General features: G+C 45.7%; 1 protein-coding gene across 2 annotated transcripts in view; it reads right to left on the reverse strand.

The window, feature by feature from the left end:
- rbms3 (RNA binding motif, single stranded interacting protein) overlaps nucleotides 1–24112 on the reverse strand; it is a 193813-nt gene that overhangs the window by 84559 nt on the left and 85142 nt on the right. For both annotated transcript variants that reach the window (XM_034546041.1, XM_034546042.1), the window contains exon 4: nucleotides 23863–23954. In XM_034546041.1, the coding sequence (XP_034401932.1) occupies nucleotides 23863–23954 (92 nt within the window). The remainder of the gene's footprint in view (nucleotides 1–23862; nucleotides 23955–24112) is intronic.

Below are 24112 nucleotides of genomic sequence, written 5' to 3' on the forward strand. Positions count from 1 at the left end.
CTACTCGGGTCCTGTCCAATCGGATCATGTTTTGCTTCAATCCAAGCCAAGTCGAATCAGTTTTATATTTAGCGCCAGAACTCTCGGAGGACTTTAAGACCTGTACAGCACTGACATCCTTTATCCGGAGACACAACTTATCATGAACTGACATGCAATACTGTAGGTGTAACCATAGCAGGATGAGAATTACAATGTGGAGATAAACAATTACAATAATAATGCTGTGTGACCTCTGGGAGGGGGGGGGGCGGCGGCGGCGGACTCCCTCTTTTCTTCTAATCATCACTCACTCCCACGCTGTAAACATCACCCTACAGGTTGCGACACCGACGAGGGGAGCCCTCTTTCAACCCGAGGAAGCTCACAGGGGGACTGACTATATGTGGGATGGTGTTTGTGGTTGTGAGAGAGAGAGAGAGAGAGAGAGAGAGAGAGAGAGAGAGAGAGAGAGAGAGAGAGAGAGTGAGTGAGTATTTCGGTATGAACAAATATATAAAGCAAAAAACCTCCTCCTGGCCTTGAATGCTTCTTTTGTTCTTACGGTTTTATTTGCATTGAAAACAATGGGACAATGGCCTCTAAATACAACAGGAGTTTATCAAACAAGAATCAGACATGCACAACGTCAGCAGTTTGCTTTAGTTTCCTAAACCCCAAACTTTTCTCAACGATATGTCCTTTTTCGACCCCCCCCCCCCCCTTCTTCTAGATATGACCTCCACACAGATATAATGACTTTTCCTGCCTCTCCGTTTCTGTCTGTTCTAGACCGGCAGAGGTGGTTTGACCCCAGCACGGTCCCTGGCTTCCTGGATACTTCCTGGAAAGCCTGAGATAACCGTAGAGGTCTGGAGGGCTCCAACATCAGGAGGGGGGCACAGCCCACCATGGAGGACAGATCTCCCAGGCCTTTGAGACGCCAACCTGTGAAACTTTCTCCAGCACTTGAAAAGGATTTATGCTCTCTTTCTCTTACTTAACTACTTTCTGACAATTTCCTTTCTTCCTGTTTTGCGTTTCGCGCTCTCTGTTATTTGAGCCATGTGGATGTTAACTCTAATGCTCAGGGACTTAACATCTGATTTTAAGATCAGACTACTTGAGCTTCTGTGTTTTTCCTCCACCTTACACCGACTGCTCCCGCTGCACACTATACACAGTCAACAGAGAACGGATGAAAACCACGGGAAGTCTGTCAATTTTCTGCAAAGAAACAACAAACAACAAAGAGAGTAACAGAATCAGACACAGATGCTCCTGAAGCAAAGAAATGGCAATTTTCTTCTTTTGTGTTTCTGACTAGCTGTATACCCAGGAGGGGGAGGAGGGGGGGTTCCCTTTGGGAGGGAGTTAACAACATGGTGATGGCTTTTCAAATGGAGGGGAGGCTTGGCATGTGCCACTGTAAACAAGCTGGAATGCTGGGAAGTTCAGAGAGCGAGCGGTGCCCCGAGTAAAGCCTCTCCAACGTGACACACGGCTATTGATGTGCCGGCCAAGTTTGTACTCTCAACCATTACGACACTCACCCAGTCGTACACACGAGCTCTCGCTCACCCACGCAAGAAAACACGTGCAACAAAAACAGTGTGTGATACGAACAGACGCATGCCGTGCAGTCACACAGTGCAGACGTAAACACAGACAACTTGGCCCTATGTAATCACTGCCTGGCCGCGGCCACTTTAGACTCATCGATCAACACTGTTCTCAGTCTCGGTGGTTCTGGCAGGCCACTGACATCTGAGTGTTACTGAGTGTTTTTCCAAGGTGCCACCAATTCATGCTGCACTATTTCCATTAAAAAGGTGGGTCCATCTGCGTCCTTTTCTGCGTCAAAAGAGAAAACGCCCACTGAGCCATTAGTAAGAAGCGGTGACTCAGGGTTACCAAAGTAAGCTAATCAGTAAGGTTATGAATAATCTGAACGCTAGCACTGGCTCGCTAGCTGTGCCAAGTTTGGACGTTTTGTAAAACTGAAAAGGGTTGATTAGAAATCTTTACTCCCGCGTTCTGCGAGGTGAAATTACATAATTTCTTTTTTTAAAGGAGTCTGGTGATTTGATGAAGATGGAAGTTTCTAATCTACCGCTCCCTCGATCGGTTAGTATGTTTCCCGTCTCCTGTCTGTGTCTCCAGACTGGGTTCTACTACCGTCTGAAGTATTGCATGTAAAACCATTCTCTGGATACGGATATATGTGTTGAAGTTCATTATGCAGAAACCTACGTCAGGTCATGTGGGAAAACAGTTTTAGTAGGGCTCGTGAAAATAGCATTTTGACGCAAAAACACTTTGATTCAAATACATAATAAACACCACTGGAAGCTGCAGATTAATATAAAAACCCAAATAATGGACCTGCCCTTTGAGAATGGCTGGTGGAGTTTTATAGTAGTGACACCTTCCATATGGCCCTTTTAAAAAGTAAAAGAAAACTAAATAAATACATTTAAAAAACTCGGAAAGTAATCGGAAACACAACAAATAAAGCTGTTTGGATTCTCCTGATGGAGGAATTCAGCATATATATCGCCATGGTATGTACCAACCACTCTGGGATTTGTCCAAACTAAACAAGGGGGTTAAAAAAACTGCTGGGGTTTGCATTTAATACGTTTTCTCCACCACCATCAACACCATCTTCTCCCATCCACATCCAATCCGCCTCCCCTCTGGCAGCGGGTATATAGAAAACTTGCCTCGACCAAAACATGATGAGCCTACAAATCTCCTGCGGCTGAGGGAGGGTGATGTCTGGCGTCCTGTGTAGGAGGAGACCAAGATTTGATTACACTCTGTCACAGAGCCCTTGGATGAAAAACACAGACCCCTGTCAGAGCCAAACTGTCGTCTGGGCTGAGAGAACAGACCTCACACTGTAACTCGGAGCGCACACCAAACCATCGTGATGGAGAACTCAAAGAACATGGGCTCAAGATGCCACAAAGTGAAATAAAACTTGTCTTTAGCAAAGGTCACTAGACCTTTCTTTTTTTTTCTATTTTCATTTAGATAAAGCTTTCACAGGTCCCAGTAAAGTTACCACTATGCTTGTGAAAGGACGTTGGAGTGAGGAGTGCATTAAGGGCACTCTTCCACATCGTATGGAAACCCATGTCAACCTCACAAGCTCAGATGGCGGTTGCTCATGGTAGCAAGGTTTATCATTATATTGCATTAAAAAGCATCACGTACATACCACAGCAAGAGGGATTATAACAGCAGCTTCGACTGCTGCCGTGCATCACATAAAACATGAAACAATAGTTTTACAACACAAAGTCTTAATTTCTCTTCTCCGTCAGCCTTGATGTTGACTAATGACACTTTGGTAGCCACCAAACTCCTGTTCCTGTTTCATCAACTTTGGAAAATTGAAAAGCCATAGAACCTGGCAAAGGCAAACATTCTCCTGATGTAACATGTACCATCTCGGACAGACAGACAGATACAGTACTTAAATCATTCCTGTCTCCCTGTACGGATCTTTTTCTGGCTGCCAAGGGCAGATCTGAAAGCAGTGACCATCTGGTTTCCCTGTGTTTACTTCTCTCTTCCTTCAGTTTAGGATTTCACTGGGAGACGCTGCAAACAGGCCTGCTTTAAATCTTAACATTCCAGCCCGTGTGTGTGTGTGTGTGTGAGTGTGTGTATTAGTGTCCATCTGTGTGTATTTAGATCACAGGATCCAGTTAAAAAGCAAATGTAGCTGTAAGGACGGCCTCCATCCTTGCTGGTTCTGCTCTTCTGCTCGGTCTAACATCTTTTGAATGAGAATTCACCCATTTCTGTTCAGATATAACAAACTTTGACTGGAGAAAATACACACAATTCTGTAATTGCAGAAATACACAAATACGCACAAATAAACCCGCACACAATAATTACAACTGCTTTTGGATTGAGCTCACGGGATTAAAATACATCGTTTTGGTAATTAAAACAGCACGTTTCCACAGCCAGCCACGTTAGCTGGATTAGCCAGGCTGCAGAGCAGATCCCAGGAAGGTCAAGGTCAGACGCCCAACCTGCCATGTGATGTGATGATGCCTTTGACCGACAGCGGATGATACACACCAGCCAGGCTGTCAGGGAGCGGCAGGCAGTAGGGAGGAACGGAGGAAGGGAAGAAAGGGCGGGGACGAATGAAAGGGTGAGCAGGCAAAAGGCCGGTATGGAAGAAACTGCTGATTAAACAGAAGAAAGACAATGATGAAGATAAAGGAAATCTAAAAACTAAATCCTTAGTTGGAGGTCAAGGTCCTGCAGAGGGGTGGTTGGGGGGCAGGTGCTGTGATACGGTGTTGGGCCGACGACAAGGCCAGTGAGGGTCAGATCCTTGACATGAAACGTAGGGTGTCACGGTCTCGATGAGAATGAAAAAAAAAGAAAACTGTCAATGCAATTCTCCACTTCAAAATAAAATGTGCTTCTCTTGAGTGGGACACTGTGTGCTGCCTGAAGTGCTTCTTGTGAGAAGCTGTTATCTCTTGTATCTGACGTGTAGTTCCCCTTTCAACAAGATTATTTCACAGACAACAATGACCTGTATCTCCCTGCCATATTTGCTATAGTCATTAATCATGACTGGCTGGCAGAGAAAAGCATCGTCCACCCAGGACCTTTTCTGAGAAGCTGAAGCCTTTTACAGCTTTTGGAGAGCACTCTAAAGAAAGCTTTGCGACGAAAGCAGCTGCGCCTTTTGTCACTCTGGCAGAACGTGCAACACAAAATGTAGACGGACAGAAAGGCAGGCGACAGAAGAAAAAAAAGTCTGCCTCCAGAGTCGGCACCAGAGGGCCTGGTAAGATGGCATTGGCCACGGAGACCAAATAATTGGTTGGGCATGACGGAAAGTCGAGACCCTGCCAGCCTGCTGATGATGAGGTTATGGGACTCTGGAGCTGGTGGGCAGCCAGTTAGTCATGATGTTGGCTCATCCATCAAAGTTGCAGGGAGAATAAATCTTAAACTGACAGCCGTCATAGCCGAGCTTGAGCAGCAGTTTGCCTGGCCATAAAAGTCCAGGCAATAAGGTGTGTGAGGTTGAGTGTGTTTCAAGCTCTCTGAGCTGAAGGAGAGAGCGAGTCTGGCCGGGAACGTCAGTGTGTTACAAGGAGAAGTGGCTCCAGCCAACGGCAGCCATTAAGATTCTATTTATTTACTGAGAAAAATTAAGATAAGATTAAAAGGCTGCAGTTTCCTCTTTTTATAGGTCGTCACCATCTGTCTCCTTCTATATTGGCATCGGTGACACGGCCATTTTACTCCTCCTCCCAATCTTCCTGTTCCCTCACAGCTATTTGTTCTATGGACGAGCATCAGGGCTGCTGCTCTCACTGTCATTTGGAACTAATGCGGCTCCCCGGTCTTCAAAATCAAGACAGAACAACTTTGAGACGTACGGGCTGTAAAACTCATCAGCTTCGAAGCATTCAAGTGGTGAATGTATCATTTATAGATGGTGCTTAGGAGGCGTTCAAGTCTAAACAAAGAAGATGAGGTGGTCGACTTCCCGTTGTCTGAAAAGGTTGAAAGCTCTATCAGCACAGACCGGGCCCTGGGAATTGAACTTCCAACCCCTCTGGTAATTTTGTGAAGTATGCAGCGCAACGACTGCGGCGCGTTGCTGACCAAAAATGTCACCCTGCCCTTTCCTCTTGTCAGAAGGAGCCTGTCAAAGTCCTGGGGGCACCAACTAATTACTGTTCCCTGAGCTGGAGAGGGGACGTGGAGAGGGTGTATGCCCCTGTGTGAGTGTGTGATGTCTCCTCACTGTTTTGTGTAAGAGTGTGTGTGAGTGTGGGTGTGTGTGTGTGCACTTCTAAATGACAAAGCACTTCAGTAAGGTCAGACCCAACTTGTGTATCAGCTCCTTAGTGAGATGACAAGCAGATGGGCAACAAACAACAAGCCTCACTGGCTGTGATAGGAGGTGGAAATGGAAGAAAACAAGCTGTTTTTCACAGGATGAGAAGGACTGGAACTCACACCTACAAAAACATAGACAATTAATTGCCACCACGGGGCTTAATATGCTTGAAATTCTCTGAAGTTAACTAATATTTTAAAAAGCTGACAAAAGTCTTGGCGAAGTTTGTGTCTCTGCAGTCGAGGTGGTGAGTTAAATACCACCGTGATTAAACAATTAAATAAACACAACGTTAACTGAATTGACATTGCTGTTTCTATCAACGAATACAATGAATTGCTGCCTTCGACAAAAAATAAACAGAGTAGGTAAAAAAAAAAGGCGCTGGCAAAATAATTCTAACTGATTACTGACTAGACCACTTTGAGGGGAATGATATGTAACGCCTTAACTTATGCAGGCTTTTATTCCTCCATGCCTATATTTAAATGAAAAGAGGAAACACACACACACACACACACGCACTACAGCTGATAACACACAGCCACCTGCTTCAGTATTCAAACTGTGCTTCAGACCTCTCTGGCGGAAGTATCGAGGCATCAGCAAGTTATCAGCCTACGTGGACAGAGAGCTTTATTAGCACAACACTGCACGCCAGCTAACGCAGCATAATTTTACACCCCCGCTCAACCTCTGTGTGTGTGTGTGTGTGTGTCATGGTGTCATCTTTAAGTGTGTCTCTAAACGTGTGTGAGTATGTGTGCAGGGATGAAGTGATCTCGCCCACCTTTACATATGTGGGGGGGGGGGAAAGAGGCTGGCAGGAAATCGTTACAATATTAATTAAAACAATGTGTTACCTAAAGAGCTGAAGATTATGTAGGATTGGTCCTTTTATGTTAGACTTTTATGATAGACAGTGTTTATTTTTGTTTATATTGGTGCCTCATTACTTTATTCGTCTTCAAATTTATGCAGAGTGACATGTTTGAAGAGAACTCATTTGGTGCTGGTAAGTGTGTGCAGGGCTACTGTACGTGGTGCCGGAGCGGGCAGGCTAAGATGATTTAGGAGTGTTTGTGCTGGTCTGTGTGTGTGTGTGTGTGTGTGTGTTGCATGCTAGTCAGCAGAACAAGGCTGCGGATCAGTGTTTGTCCCTGCAATGTGTTTAATGGGCCTTCCACACATAGCACTTCCCCGGTGAGAATGATGCTAATTACTGTATAGCACCTTGCCACACTCTCCTGCTGCTCCTTACACACACACACACACACACACACACACACACACACACACACACACACACACACACACACACACACACACACTTGCACACAGATGTACATGTGCATATACACGTACATTAACATACAAAGTGGCGCCGCACAAACAGCGAGGAAGCCTGCAAAAGATGTGTGTGAGTGAGCAGGCAGAATGCAAACGCAACCACAAGCAGATCAACTGGACGTGCACGTGATTTCACAAAAACACACACACATGCGCACACACTCCAGAAACAAACAACAAGGACACAACGGTCAGCACATTTCTGCCCCCGGCGCACTCTCTCTCTCTCTCTCACGTCACTTCCCTGTGTGTTTTCTTTTCACTCCTTTCCTCACAAACATAACCTCCTTTGTACACACACACACACACACACACACACACACACACACACACACACACACACACACACACACACACACACACACACACACACACGTTCCCACCCAGTCTCCCACAATTGAGCGGCTCCATCTTTCCGTCCTCAAGTGAACTCTTTGACCCATCCCATCGACTTCACCTCATCACCCTGACCCCTGACACTCCCAGTTCGCAGGTCACGGCCGCTCATTGATCCAGGGGAAGCGGATCAACGTCTCCCACCGTGTTAGCTCGGCTTCCCCACAATGACGTGGCCTTGACGTTGAACCAAGCAACCGTTAAAAAGCTTCTTATTCAAATGGATGCAATGTGGCAGACTATGTGTGTTTGAGTGTACGCATGTGTGTGCATGTGTGTGTGTGTGTGTCAAGCATAACTATGAGCAACTGTGGGTGAGAGGGTCTGGGTGAGTGTGTGCTGTCGAGGACTGCAATCAATTACAAAGCGTTGGGGCTGCATGTTCTAATCAGAGGCATAAATGTCAGAAAGGGAGAGCGAGAGCGAAGCGTCAGGATGGTGACAAACTGTGAAGAAGCCGAACCAGTGATTACCTTTCAGCTCGGTTAAAGGGCGGTTTATTATATGACGGGGACTCTGTCAGTAAGACCCGTGACACACGGTGCTTAAAGAAATGTGTTTTTACATTTGGTGTGGAAAAAGGTCTGTGATACTTTTATGTATACACCACTTTTCTGATCTTTGAAGGGCGAATGCAATCGGGCAGAAATAAAAAGCTAACAATAGGTGATGGACGAACTGCAGCGTGGTCACATGAGCTCAAGTGTACATGACAACGCTGTGGAGGTCGGCGTGATGACGTTTAGTCATCTCATTTAGCAGTTAGCAACCGCCTTCAAAATTCTGTTTTTTGTGACGGGTATGTACTGACATATTGCATATCGTAAAACAAAACGTAAAGATCTCTTCAGCTTGTGTCAACCCCCGACCTTATTTCAGTCATCTTACTAAATAATATTGACTTTGAGACGAGGGAACTGGAAGTGCGCTGAAAACGCTGATTTATTTCCTGTTTTATGACAGATACATCTGGGCTCTTGCACGCTCATGCACGGGTCATGGTTGCTGTATAGCATTTGTTTTTGACAGAAGAGGTATGGTTCTAATGTTGCAAATCACAATTTGCATGTTACAAATTTGATAAAAAGGGCCCCAGGCCTTATGGCCCAACATCAGTGCCCCACCTCAATGTAGATCTAGAGGCTGGATGGAACCAAATCTCATGGGGCCAAGAGCAATTTGGTTGAACCGACCCTTTACATTCTAGCAAGGTTTTCGTGGTTATGGCTTTTTGTGCCTCATCATTGTATAATACAAGGTAGGACGGAAATGGAGGGATGAATGATTGGAAAAGGAAAGGCAACAAGAAATACAGAAAAGAATAATAAAGAAGGGTAAAGCCTGAGGCCAGAGGAGGCCCATTACTATGTCCTCTCTCTTGAGAAGAGGGATGGAGAACCCAGTGCAAAAACCAGACAGGCAGACGATGGAGCAGCAGCTGTGATAGCAATTAGTCCCTTATGTATTAAACATACCTTTGTAGAGAGCAAAGAGAGGAGAGAGGAAGGGAAAGAGAGAGAGGGAAAACAGAGAGGGGGAGCCAGGGTGAGTAGTAGCCAGCGGAGCGTCTGAATCATATCTCTTCCCTCTTCCTTCCTCTCTCCCTCCTAACCCTGCCTCCCTAAAACGGTGAAAGCTATTCCCCGCGCTGCTCTACGGCATCTCAAAAGGTTCCAAAAGCGATTAAAAGGCTGACAGAAGACACTTGTATACATCATGTAAACAGCCAACTCTCCCTCGTGGTGGCCACTGCACCGGCTCCCTCGCTTCCTGTCTCTTCCCATGCGTCTAGCCGGGGAGGAGGCAGCGGGTTCAAATGCAGCTCCCCTCCATCCTCTTGAAGACTAATCGACCCTTCACTTGAGCCTAATTGATGTTGCATCGGTAGGCACTGGCTCTGGGATTATTCAGTCAAACATGTTTAACTGGTTCCCAGGCTGGAAAAAACATCTCCACTGTAATATCTTGCCGACATGCAGCTGATGAGATGCATATGTACATTGTCAGTGTCATAACACATGGTTTTAGACTCTCGATTGATTGGTCTTTAAGGTCGAATTTGTATTGGTTGTTTAGTTGGCACTTGCAGTTTCTGCCATAAACGCAATTGAAAATTAAGATTAAGCAGTTAAAAAAGCATTTGAAAATAATACATAATATCTTTTGATCAGAAATTACTGTTAAATACATAACTGCTCAGGCAAAATATAGAAGTTGATGTTCAAGGCGAAACACAAACGCTATTAGCTCCTTCTTGATTGACAACCTAATTCACATGTGCCTTGTTTGCCTGATGGAAGGGCCATATGTTTTATGAGATGAGGTTATTCATAGGTTGTTGTGTTAACCAGGAACGCCGTTGAACCTGTCACTTCCTCTTGAGCTGACAAACTTTATTAGGGGAAGGGGAAGGGGAAGGGGAAGGGGAAGGGGAAGGGGAGGGCGCTCTTGTTGAATCCACCTCTTCAAAACTCGTCCCACCGCGCGTTTTGTTCAACTGGTGCTTTGTTGGTACAATGGCTTTAGTCGGTCAGCTGTGGTGGAATCAGATTTGAGAATAAGAGTGTGGGCGAACAGGGACACATGGCACATTATTGTGAGGAGGCAGATTGCCAGCAAAAAAAGGGGTGATTGCTCACTTATGGATACTTGCTGTGGTATCACAACAGTAAGCTGTTTTTTTTATAGACGCCTGACTGTCACCCACAAACAAGCATATGGCTAAAACTGGGAAAAATATGTCAGCACTGCCAGAGCAGTCACACATAGACACACACACAGAAAGAGACACACTTGTGATTGGCTGCTGCTTTTGACAGTTTACGACCTAACCCCCCACCCCCCACCCCCCATTGTTGAATTAACCGTGGAGAGAGGGCTGGGTGGCTGCAGCCACAGTGCCAGGGCTACGCTGGCCCAGAAGAAAAAGCCAAAACACAAACAAAATCTTGGCAGGGAATGGAGATGCAGTATTTTTCCAAAAACTGATTACCCTCCTCACTTTCTCTCTCTCTCTCTGAGACAAGCTGTTCCCTTGGCAGCTGTTTCGACAATTCAGATCCCCGATCGCAGGGGGATATTGGAGTGTTTGTGAGTGTCTATATGTATGGGTGAGGGGGGGTGCCACTAACTCAGGAACCCTCCACATACAAATCAGCACAGAAACATGCCAGGATTTTTTCCTTCTTTTTCTTTTTGTTCTCTGAGGACCCGGGATGCTGAAACTGAGCACGATTAGCACTCAACACCAGTGTCAGATGCCGGAAACCCAGCGCCTTCTGAGGGCCTGGCCTTTTGTGGCAGCGCCTTCCGTTCACCCGTTGGCCAGAGTCATGCTTTTCCAGGTGTAAGCTCTCCTGGCGAGCTGCTTCCACCCCCACCAGTTGCACCTGGTCTTGTTGGCCTCAGAGATACCACCAGTGAACGGGCCGGGGCCAGAAAATCCTCCAGACTATCTTGCAGCTGCCTACATGCAGATGTGGCACAAACATAATGTGAAATCTTATTATATAGATTCCATGTGCGTTGACAAATTCTATTAGGGGCAAAAAATAACAATGTGACTTTAACTAGGCTATCCTGGCAGAACTCATTAGAGGATAGATGATACTTCTCTGCCTAAAACATGAGTCAGATGTAGCCAGGGAGCCCACGGGCAGGAAACAAACACATCATAATCCTCCTCTATAATTGGGCAAATGAGAGATGTTGCCATTGGACAATGGCGTTGAAACAGATGGCAACAGAGAGGCGTTGTAAAGCTCCCACAACCCAAGCCTGGCCGTCTCTCCTTTACAGTGTTGCTCCAAAAGGTAGAGAGGCAGGCTTCACTTCAACAACCTCTACAGCTTGTCAGTCTTACACACACACTCACACGCACACACTCACACACACAAACCAAAAGCGAATCTCTCTTGTCTCCCATCTAAGCACCTTTTCCCTCCAAGACCCCCGCTGAGTGTGCTCGCTAAGAGCCCTCCTTTGAGCCCCTAATGCACGGCCAATCAGATTAGGGCCGTCGATGTAAGCCTTGAATTACTCACGTTATGACTTGATTGGCCAATAATTTGATTGGAGTCACATCTCTACTTCCTCTGGTTCTTTAGATACCATTTTCCCTGTCCCGCCCTCTCTTCCCTTCTTCGCCCCCCCCCCCCCCCCCTCCTGTCTCCCTCTCACTTGAGGCACAACAACAACAACAACAACAACAACAACAACAACACTGTCTGTCAGCTTTCGACTGTTTCCATAGGGATCGCAAAACTGACTTAGATGGGGAATACTTCCCCTTTCTGGAAGTCAGATGCAACGACTTTAACCATGAAACAAAGACATATAATTGTCTTGTGACTGCATGTCTTACTATATAGTAAATACCCAATGGGCCTCATTCAGGAAGCAAAATAAGAACACATTTCCTCTTAATTCTTCTTTGTATCCATGACTTACCTTTATTTTTTTTCGTACACACTGGTTTCTGGGATCCAGCAATGTTTTATAATTTGTTCTTTTTTGTTAGGTCAGAGAACATTTTACCAAGATAAAATTGTGTTTGTTCAACACAAGGAAACATCTGTTCAAACTTTAAAGTTTATTTAAACGTACCTCTATTTCTTTCTCTTACATACTTTTTCTTAAGGTAGCATCTCTCTAATTGTTGGGCATGTGCCAGGGTTTTCGTGTTGTGGGAGGTACCTACACTAATAATAAGCAACACCCTTCCCATATATGATCAAATGGGATTCATCACTCCTGGGTAAAAGGAGGTTTGGATGGTGTTGACTTGAATATTGCTCCATGAAGCCCAAAGTGAGTTATACAATTGAAAACTGGATGGATTTTGAGAAATAGCCAAAACACAGCGACAAGAGTTAAGATATAAAGTAAAGATGTACTTGGTAGTCGCTATTGTATCGATTATGGCCTTTTTCCTGGCCTTCCTGGGAAAAAGTACAATAGCCGTGGAAACATGACATTTCAGGAAACAAGGTTTCCTGCTCAATGAAAAACTAAGACTGCACTTCCTCTCGACTTTGGGCCGTTTCCGAACACAGTTGGTATAAATCAAGGAGCAGTCGGCCCAGATAGGGAGCGAAAACGCATCCCTGTGTGTTAATGTCTCAGAGGGGCCTAAGAGAGGCTGATCATTATTCAAGATGGCCGTGCCTCCCCACCTGCTAGCTCTTCCTTTTTTTCCTGACAGTTATGAGGTCAAAACGTGCCGTGGTTCAGAGGCTGCTGTAGAGAGGAACATATCACTGCAGTGAAAACATATAGCATGCAAATCCCTGTTTCTTCTCATGAGGACCAGCAGAGACCGAGGAGGCCAGAGGCTCTTCTGTTAAGATATCCGGCAAAGGAAGTGTATAAAACACCAGAGGAAGATGTTCAATTTGCTGTCAAAAAGATACAGCGCACAAGGAGCAAAAGGGAAGGAAAAGAGGCATTAGCAGATCGACTGAGGTTCTAACAGCCCGGACTACATATTTAAAGGGGTCTCCAGTCTTATTTCACAAGACGGAGGCAAACGAGCTGAATCTGTTTGACTGCTAACTTCAAAATGAATCTGGGAAGATGCACGAGTACTTTTCCGCAAATTAGCCCGGGAGACATTTTGTATCTATGTCACACACCGAGCAGAGAGAGGGATGCGAATGGATGCTCCCTCTACTGAGAGAACGGTTTGATGGTAATCACATCCCTGGTTCTTCCTCCCTCTCCTCTCCCGCCTACCATTCTCAGTTCTAACTTCCTTCGGCTGTCACGCTCCTTCAGGAAGAAGGCAGCCATCTGCTATGAATCATACCGTGCGCCGAATCAAATGTAGCAACACAGACTCGAAGCAGTGTAAACACAGGCATGTACGCAAATGATGGCGGTGCGCATTTTGCAGTCGTTGGCAGAGACAAAGTAGTTCCCTGAGAGCTAAGCGTGTTTGACTCCTGTGAAAAGAACACATCCAAGAGAATGCTATGAAGTATGCACACAGGATAACAAAGCATGCAAGTTAAACGAACTTCAACTCAAAATATCTTGACATGCAGCAGCCACAAAAGAAAAGAAGGTGAAATAAAAAGAATCACAAAGAAATCACATAAATTACCTGTGACAATCAGAAAAAGCACCAAAAAAAGGAGTCGACAAGACATTCCTGGGAGCGTCTTAAGATGCTGTCAGAGAGAAAGGTCGCCACCTTGATCGTGGCTACGCGATAACGCGGGGACAAGAGCGCTGAGATAACCCTCGAGATAACGCAAAGATAAAACCAGAGACGCCAGCGAGATAACCCTCACACGGACGCAGCCCTAAAGACGGCACAGAGAATACAGAGATAACACTGAAAACAATGCCGTATCACAAGCAAAGCGCAACAAACCACCACTGGGGCCAACCATCAAACATACAGTAAGTGACGGCGACGGAATAACAGCTTTGGAGCGGAGGAATATAACAAAGGCGAATGGCGATAAGAGGGCCAGCGAGAAAGAAAAAGAGAGCGGGACGACACAAGCCAGCATGCAGACGTATAACATACGTGGCAACGCATGCAGACAACACACGTCTTTGTGGAGTCATAAGAAGGGCATTGGAGAATCTTGTGATTTCTAGTTGAGAGTTGATGTGAAGAAATGTGCGGAGAAAGAACTACATTGCACACAGGCCATTTCCAAAAGTCGGTCAGCTGTAAGTAGATACACTGCTTTGTCGCTCTCACGAATTAAAAAGAAAAGGGCTGGAGACATTGCAAAGTTGTCATCCAGAAACACACTTGAAACTGAGGTGCTTTGTTTTTGAGACTTTGGAGGAGAGGCTGCAATGATAACTCCATCCAGGCCCTGGGGGAAGAACTGTGCAGGTGAAAGATCCTCCACGCCGGCTCTCTTCAAGCTCAACTCTTTCCGTCTCCTCTCCCCGCATTCCTTTCCTCCCCTCCCCAGTCACGGCGTGTGTGTGTGCACAGACACTACATGTGTGTCCTGAGACCGAGGCCCCTTTCTGAGCTTCGATAAACTGCGTTGACCGGGACTTTTTAGACCTCTGAGACCAGGCAGAGATCCCTCCCATTCGTCTCAGCAGAGCAACAAAGCATTTTCTTCTTCTCATTATCTCTTTGACATGCAATAAAAGATGTAAGTCGGATTAAAGTTACCCAAAAAAAAAGAAAGAAAAAAGAAGAAGAACATTTCGCACCATCAAGGGTGTTTGATATTTTGTCGTGTCCGTTTCCATCTCTGCCCGTTTTTATCTATCTCTTGCACGGCCGTCTCCACACACTCTGACACACACACACACACACACACGCAGGAGCAGTGTCAGATGAGATGAAAAGGATGAAAAGGGACCCGGTACTCTGGCTTTGCTCTTCCTCATTAGGCAGAGAGAGGCACTGTGTTGGTGTCAGAGAGCTGGATCATCAACCCTCAGCAGGACAGAGCTCTGCTCTGCCTGGACTCTACGCAGACCACTCACATGTGATTGAAGCTACTGCAAATGGAAATGGTCAGTGTGATTTAACATGGCAAGGCCCGTGGCGTTCTCTGAAGAGGGTGATGGTTTGCATTAGAATAAGGAGGGTGAGGATAGAGGGAAAGAGAGGGGAGTGGTAATAAGGGAAGTTGTAGTTAATGATATGAGGACAGCTGGCCAGCAGAGAAGGAACTGATAGTATGCATTTGACGCTATTATGTGAATAAAAGAGAAAGTCTTTAGAATATTAGCTGGAAACTGATTTGCTAACCTTGTTGTTTATTGCATTATAGATATACCCAGAAATAAAAGTAGTTATACTGTCCTTTCTTTTACAAATATAAACAAAAGTACGTTGTGCTATCTGCCTATCTGTAATAGGGTGAGTGAGATAGTAACCTTGTTCACCGAGCTTAAAATACTGTTACGTACTGTTGAATTATCAATTGTGGGATAATTCAGCAACTATGGCACTTTGCTTTTGTCCTCTACTGTAAAAACAAAGCTTCTCAATGGCAACGGGTATTTTTTCAGATATGTCGACCATGCAACTATTACACAGAAAGAAAGTTGAAATAATGAAAACGGCTGGTCCTGACATGTACCTGTAGCTTGTTACATCATCCGACTGAGAGTCCCGTGTTTCCATGTTGAGTAACACTGAGGATATTGTCTCAGGAAACTACTACAATGGGAACATAGAATTGGGAAAGCAGCAACTCCCACTTTGCAACTCTGCTGAAGTGCAGCTTTGTCCGGCAGAGCTCTCAGTGTGAGCACTGCTACCGGCTCTGATCTGCTGCACTACCATTAAACATGATCTATGTGGAGGGACTCTCCACGCGACGGGAATGTGGACTCACACAACCGCGCCTGGATGTAAGCAGTGGCTTAAAGTTGCCGTACTGACTTGTGCTGCTGCGGTAGACGTGATGCATTAATCAAATGACATTTTCTGGTGAATTAAAGATGCCTGACCCTATGATTTAGTCACTTTTAGTGTGTGTGTATGTGTGTGTCTGTGCGTGTGGCATAAAGCCATGACACTTGATTTACAAGCATATATAACAATGTAATAAGGAACAGGAACTGTATGCTTTAGTTTCATCACATTGTGCTTGTTCATCACAATCCGACAATAAGTGAACCACGAGAAAGCATCCGTTCTTGTCCCGCTGAATTCTAGTTTTCTTTGTAAGCATTCCACAACGTCTGCCATCTTTGTTCACATTAGTGGTGTCACTGTTGCTTTAGAGTTTGCCCAGTCCTCTTTTTATATACATTTCAACATTTTTGTGCAACCTGCTACTAAAATTCTCCTTGTTCTGTACCTCAACATACTGCCAACAAACTGCCAGATTCTGACTATCTGGCAGTTTCACATCAGCAAAGATTAATGAACAAGTAAAAAAGCAAAGTGGATAAAAAAAAACGATACACAGCCATATTGCTTGTCATTTCTGTGAGGAAGCTTGCAGAAAAATATTCATCCCTGCTGCATGTATGCATGCATTCTCATTCATGTCATATGCTTTGTGATGCCACATCTTTGCACATAACCCAATGACTCACGGTCTCTTTGATATCATCTATATGTATGTATGTGTGAGATCAGGCGTGCCGTTGTCTTGCATGTGTTATTCGGAGCTTCTCTGCCACTAGCTATACACCTGGTGCTTTCCACTTACTGATGGATGCATCATCTTCTTTAGTATTAGGGCGGATGAGGCAGTTTTTTTTTATGTTTCCGAGGCCAGATATATGAACACAGCATAAAGAAGTTGACAAAAAATAGGGTTCATGAGCAGTACTCAAGATAAAATTACAGTTCTTCGGGGGATAGAAGGTAAGTAGCCTTGAAGTAGTATTTCGGACACATAAAATGAAATGTGCTCAGTGCGCTCGCTTTAAAGTACATCGACCGCCTGCTCTCACAGCCCTGAATGCTGAGAGGCCCGGTGTGGTTGTTGAGTTTGAACATCATTAACGTGCGCAGTGACAGCACCGTATAGCAGAGGTAAGCACGCATGGATGGAGAGATGGTGAGATGCAGGGAGGACCGGGGGTGCCGGGCTTTGAGGAATCTAATCCCAGAGTTAATTGGTATGACTGATGAAGACAAATTGAAATGGGTCAGCTGAATCAGGGAAGAGAGGACGTGCGAATGTGTACGATGCACACGTAAAGCATACAAACACAAGCCCATCCAGTAGATAGCTGTGTGAGTGCGTTGACTGCAGTGAGGACTGCTATTCTCTAAAATCAGCCCGCGGCGGAGGGGAAATTAACTTCCACAGGTTCGAGAACGCACCAAACCCCTCTCGGTGAAAGCTTTTCCTCAGCACCATTGATTTTCCAATCCTCCCATCTATTCACAGGTGGTCTTCTCGGAGGAGGGGGCGCAGAGGAGTAACCGAATGCAAAGCGTTTCACCTCTTCTGTGTGAGTGCGTGTCAGTGTGGAAGCCCGGCCCTTTGAACGCCGTCCCTCGCGGGCCCCGCTAATTGAGCCAGATCAATTCACGGAGACGGCGAGCAGGTTGCCACATCAAAGGCATTATAATAACTGCACACTGTGGCCATTACTGGGCCTGAAAGGGAAAAAAAGAGCCACATTTATGTTTGCTTCAAAGCAAGCAGGGCAGCAGTGAATCTACAGAGAACCGAGGCCTTCGCTGTTTTTTTTTCAACACTACAATTTCGAAGCAAGGCTATTTTGGAGCAATATTTTGGGAACAGAACACAGAGAAGTCACACATACATAAATACAACCCCTCTAAATTGTACTTTAATTAGATCCTTTTTGTTGCTGCTACAGTGGAAACCAATAACACAGCATGCAGAGGGAGGCTAATGACAGACTGTAAGTGTTCGTCAGACATTGCAATAAAACCCTCATGGTTTCTCTGTATCTGTGTATGTTTCACACAGCGGCGGTCTACTCTGCATCTACTGCAGGGTTAGTAATGGCGATGCCAGTTATCCTTGTCCTTCCTCTTTCTCATTAGTGATATGTTTGTAACTTTGTTCATTAGTGTTGGCCTGTTTCCTGCCGTCTGATGCTGGCAGTCCTCTCCGTTTCCGCAGTGTCTTTCACTTCTTTTTTCCGTCTCCCTCTCAATATAAATGTCCTTGCACTCTTTCCTGACCTTTTTTGCTTCCATCTTTTTTTTTTTTTTTTTGGTCTCCCACTCCAACTCTCACTGATTTCTACTTAGCCTCCATTTCTCACTCGCAGCTCGGCGGCACGTCTCTGCGCTGCTCGGCGAAATAATTTACCGCACGCAGAGCTCCCGCGGATGATTGAAGCGTAATTAGACGGCGGAGACAGCGGTAGCCAACGGAGGTGCTCGGGAGCCGCCGCTCGTCAGATGGTCCGTCTCACTCTCACTGGCTTTGCCCTTCAAAACTATCACTTCTGCGGGGGGAGCAGGGGAGGGGGACTGTGTGTTCAGCCTCGGCGCAGCTACCAAAATGACACATTGGCAAGTGATTGTATATTTTTCTTTTTTATTTCACGAGTGAGATTATCTGCACTGCAGATATGTCCACGGGTATTAACCATTTCCTTCAATCGTGACCATGTACCTTCCTTTATGGTGGGCAGGACAAAAAGGTAGAGCCAAAGGCCTGTTAAAACAACACTGAAAAAAGGACATAAACTCAATCTTAAAACTCGAACATTATTTAAACTGACAAACCTATCTGCTGATTTACTGAAAATAATATCAATAGGGAATCAACAGGATGCCTGATGAGCATCATTACACAGTCAGGGAGATGATGAGAGGAGAGACATAGGTGTGACTAGCTTCATGCTACACAGTCTCTCAAAGCTATGCTGTCACCATGGCGAAGCGCATGAAGCTACGAGTGCTTGTTAACGTATACAACTAGGAGAGGATGAGCGATGCATACACTAGGCATTCACACTAGGCTTACGTGCCGACGAGCATCATACGGATGCTTGCGCGCTGTCTTCCGGTGTGGCGGGAAATGAGCAGCATGCCAGCGACTGTAATCGCGAGGACGCCCTTGTCGATGGCAGCTCCAGGGGGAAAGTGCTGATCGCCACACTGTGCTATGACACCACATGCTTCGCGAACAAACACCGCGGTGGATGTCAGAGGGGAAATGGCATCGCGTTCAAGGTTGGCGAACATCGAATGGAGAGGTGGGTGATGCTGCTGAGTGAGCACCTGTATCCCCCAAAGTCTGTCCAATTATCCTGCTGTATTCACGATATAATGCATCTCCCACGGTTCTCCCCAGATTAAACCAATGCTTGGGGGGAGGGCTTCGCTAGGCTAGCTATTGTCAGCAACCAACTGTAACGGCACTGTCAGCCATCCCCTTTGATCACCGCCCAGAGGTCACCCTATGTTGAGCCGCTCCGTGGGGTCCTGGGTGTCAGCGGAGCTAAGGCGTCAGAGGAGAGGAGTCACCTTTAAAGCATAATAAGGAGACTGCTGACTGACTGCAGACCACCCAGAGGGGGATCCACGCTCTTCGTATGAATATAAATGTAATATTGACAGGAAATCTTCCCCGTAAGAGAGGGAGGATGGAAACGACAAGCTGGAGAGACGAAGCAAGGTAGTGAGAATAAATGAGAGGGTGCGAGAGGACTGAACACTGCGGTTGGCTTCACACCGTTAAACTGTCTGAAGCTTCCACCGGTGACTACTGGTTGATGGGCCGGTGCGAGCGCTCTGTTATCATAAACATTTGGGATTCACTTCATGGAGGCACTTTAATGACATTTTTAGTATAATTTCCCCACTGTAATGTGAAGTGAAGGGCAAGCCGCGCCTTTCTGTCTGCTTGTAGCTTCTGTGAACCGTATAAATATTGGCACACTGCACTGAGCCACCGCTGCTTCAAATCAAGGCATTGGCAAAAGAAGAAGAAAACTCTCCAAAATCAATATCCTCGTCAAATGACAATAAGCACTGTCTTTGTGTAACATTTGGAAGAGTGACATTTACTCTTTTCTTGGAACAAAAAAAAAAAAAAAAAATAGAGTGGAAGAAAACCGTATTTGACATGCCAGGAAACTAAAATAGAAACCAGGAAATAATTTTACCTTTGAAGGATAAAACATTAAAACAACACAAACCACTTGCACATCATAAGCATCACAGAATTTCCGGTCAGCTTCAAGCTTATATTGGCCCTAATGTGTGCAACATCAATGCAGGATGTACGTTGTCAGAATCCATATGATGTTACAGAGTTGCTTTGCGAATTCTTGGCTCTCCACACAGAAAAAAAGAAAAAAGAAAAGTAGAAAAGGACAGCTTTGTTTTCATCCGGGCTGTTATCAGCAGAATGCCGACTGCAGCGAGAATAGGGAGGGATGATTTCCATAAAGACTGGCTGTTGTCTGAAAGCAAGCAGCTGTCAGGCAGAATTACCTCTCCGACACAGACACCACAATCGAGGGCGCCCTTCCCATAATTCAGTCTGATTGGCTCAAGGGGAAAATGGCAGCCTGCGGAGAGTGAGGCGAGCGCCTGGTTGACAGGTTTGCATCTGCGAAGCTCGATGCGGCGTTTACCTGTTATCATTCTGTCTGCTCCACGTGTCAGTTTTCACAGTTGGGAAAGCTACCTGAACAGAGTGACTTGGAGAATGGAGTCCACGGTGGGAGGAGGCAAATGTGTGCCTTAACTTAATGTCACACACACACACACACACACACACACACACACACACACACACACACACACACACACACACACACACACACACACACGTTTCTTTGTTAAATCCTATTATTCTGTCATACAGTAGGAGACCAAATAGTCATTTATATTGAACCTTTGTTTAACAGTAGTTACATTCATGGTTCAAATTACAGGGGGAATAGGGGTGGGGAGGGTCTGACTCCCCTAATAAAGACTTGAACCCCCTGACCTCCCTAGTTGACTTTGACTCCCCCCGATTGTCATTGTATGATTCACACTCGAACAAAGTGTTTTTATTTACAACATAAACCTGAGGAGAAAGTGTAACATATTAAATACTTTATATAATTCCCTCCAAACATAATAGAGCATGCAGTTCCGTTGCATGGGCATGTCATTTTGGAGGAGAAGTAACATGACCAAAATCCCAAACCTCTCAAATGTCTATTTGGTTGAGTGAATGTACACGTGCACACACAGACACACACAGACAGAGATACACACACACACACACACACACAAACCTGCACACAGATGTACACTCAAAAACACACACATACTTCTTGCCTATGCTAAGTGCTCTTATCTGTGACTTGTGTAGAGGTGAGTGACAGGAAGGGAGGTGCAAGGGGGAAGTGTCCTTTAGGTATCTTAATTATGGCTCCTCTCCTCCCTCTCGCTGTCACCGTCCCCGGGGGAGGGCAAGACAAAAGGAAGGCAATGTTTCATCTCTGCTGCCTTGGTATTTCAAATTCCAAGGGGAGAAAGAGGAGAGAGACAGCAGGGTGTTACATCGGAGGAAGAAGAGGAAATCAAGTGACGCTTCCCTCTTCCCCTCGGTGTCTCTCTTCTCGCCGTCTTTGCCGCTGTGCTTAAAATAAGGCACCTGAATAAAAGCGTTTTTAATGTTGTCAAGGGAGGAAAAAAAGACGCAACTTGATTACTGTGACGGATTTATTTAATGAGCTCAAAGCCTCTGGCTCCGACTTGCTTTTTGTTTATTACTTTGAGATATATGTGACAAAATGGAGCTGGGGGAGTGAGGGAATGAGGCTGAATGCTTTTATTGTGGAAGTCGTCTGTGGTGCTGGCAATCGGCTTTGCGATTTACACCTTCCTCGAAGCGCACCTGGGTTTTTCATCCGGCCCCACCAGGGGAACGATGCTCCGCCATGGCGGAGAGGAGGGTGTCGGAGACACCTTGGCAGGTAGGCAGACACAAAGGCAGCCTGCTGTTAATTATTGATGGGAATAAATTGCATATCTAGCAGGGGAACACACGGTGGATGTGAATACAAATGTGTTTCTGTGAATGTGAGAAAAAAACGGCGGTAAGGGGTTAGAGAGAGAACGAAGAGGGGGCAAGGCAGAGGGCCTGAGAGGGATGGGAGTGATACCTGGTAAAGAGACATCAGAGAGGTGGAGAGCGAGTCTATAAAAGCAAAATACTCCTGAATGTCTCTCACAAGTGTGATAAAAGCACAGAGCTGCGCCACAGAATGCTGGCCTTTCTATTTGTGTGAACAGAACAATGGACCATTACAAAAAAAAAAAGAAATGCTAATAGGAAACGATTTCGTGAATGTGCCCACACACGCACACCTATGCAAACAAACATCCTTAAAAAGGTCAGCTCCTTAGATTTGGGACACTGGACCTCTCTCATGAACATATTGACTGAGAAAAGTGGAGCAATGCAAAGTAGGGGCGTTAAAATAAGCTGGGTAAAGAGCACGGCCGTCTTATCTGTATTCTGAGAGCCCGGCCTCTTATAAATATTGGAAGAAGGTGGGGAGAGGAAACAGCCAAATGGTGCATTTGAGAAATGGCACACCTGAGCACCGCACGGAATATCATCTCCTCCTGTCAGATCTCATCCCATTTGATCAAAATAATTGCCACCTTCATCGTTATCATCAATTCTGTCATCTGTGCTGGCGCCATCGCCATGCTCCATCTCATCAGGGTTTCTTTGGCTTCAAGGAGGGGGGGGATCCGATCAAATGCTGAGAAAATCACTCCTAGCCATCAGCATATTCATTGATTTAATGCTACTAACATTTTGCTCACCTATTTAAATATTCTGACAGCAGCAAATCCTGGGCTGGTACAGAAATAGCCTGGTTTAGCCGTGTGGGCTCGTCGATCATAGATGTCCGGAGAGAGAGCCCCGCTGTGCTTAAAGTCTACGATGAGTCTCTCCACAGCAGCAAGGGAATGAAAGATTTAGAAAAGACGGATGCGGAAAGGACCGCTGCGAGCCTGGACTGAGGGTCGACACACATTTGTAATGTAATATAACTGATGTTGGACAGCCAAATATGCAACAATCGACATTAAGCCCCAATCTTAATATCTAGTACAAGATTCTGAGGTTAAACGGTGGATAGGCGCACACCCCGCCAGTGTGTTCTTACTCAAAGCCACACCTCTCCATGTGTGTCTATGTCTGTCAACCTGGCAACTCACTGGGGCCCTCTTTGTCCAACTGAAACAACTTGTCTCATCTGCTTCCACTTTAGTGGTCTAATAAGGCGGCACAACACGGGACGAGCGGCTGGTCAATCTTCAGTTACAGACGGGCCACCTTAAACGCTGGCACCCGAGTCGGTGTGCTGTGGAGTAATGCCACGGACACACATGCTCCCCGGCACATGACCGCATCCACTTGAAAGGGGACCACATGTGCAAAAAAACAAAGTCTCGATGCTGGATTGTGTGAGACTGCAGCTTTGTCACAGAGTGCCGGTAAGATGAAACAGACCCTCCGTGCACCGCGGTCGCCTCCCAACTTGTCACACAGCCATATAAACGCAGTTAGAAGCCCACATTTAAGAGTATTCTTGTATTAGGGTGAACGTGGTAGTCATTAAACAGCAGAGCAATGCTGAAAATGACTTTCTATAAAAGTGTGTTTATGGACAAAACCAGTTTTTTGGGGAGCTTTCAGATCCATCAAAGTCCATGAAGTGTTTTAAGTGTACAGTATTAAATATTTGGAGGGAGCGAGACACTCAACAAAAGTGCTAATGATAATGCAAGACGGACTGGCGGCGCTAAGATGTTTTTAAACACTTCTTACCTTGGCCATTTGGGCCTGCACCCCGGTGGCTTTGAGAGACGACACAGCCTTCTGTGCTGCAGCTGGGCTGTCAAAATCCACAAAGCCATAGCCTGCAGAGAGAGAAAAAAAGAGGAGAAAGAGAGAGAGAGAAAGAGAAAGTCAGGCATTAGTAAAGACGAAATGAAGGCCTATGACTAACAAGGAGAATGACAGGCACTTGGTAATTGTAGCAGTAATAGGTTGGTAACATGACTACAGAGGCTGCCAG

The sequence above is a fragment of the Cyclopterus lumpus genome, chromosome 11, assembly GCF_009769545.1.
Source record: "Cyclopterus lumpus isolate fCycLum1 chromosome 11, fCycLum1.pri, whole genome shotgun sequence".
NCBI lineage: Eukaryota > Metazoa > Chordata > Actinopteri > Perciformes > Cyclopteridae > Cyclopterus > Cyclopterus lumpus.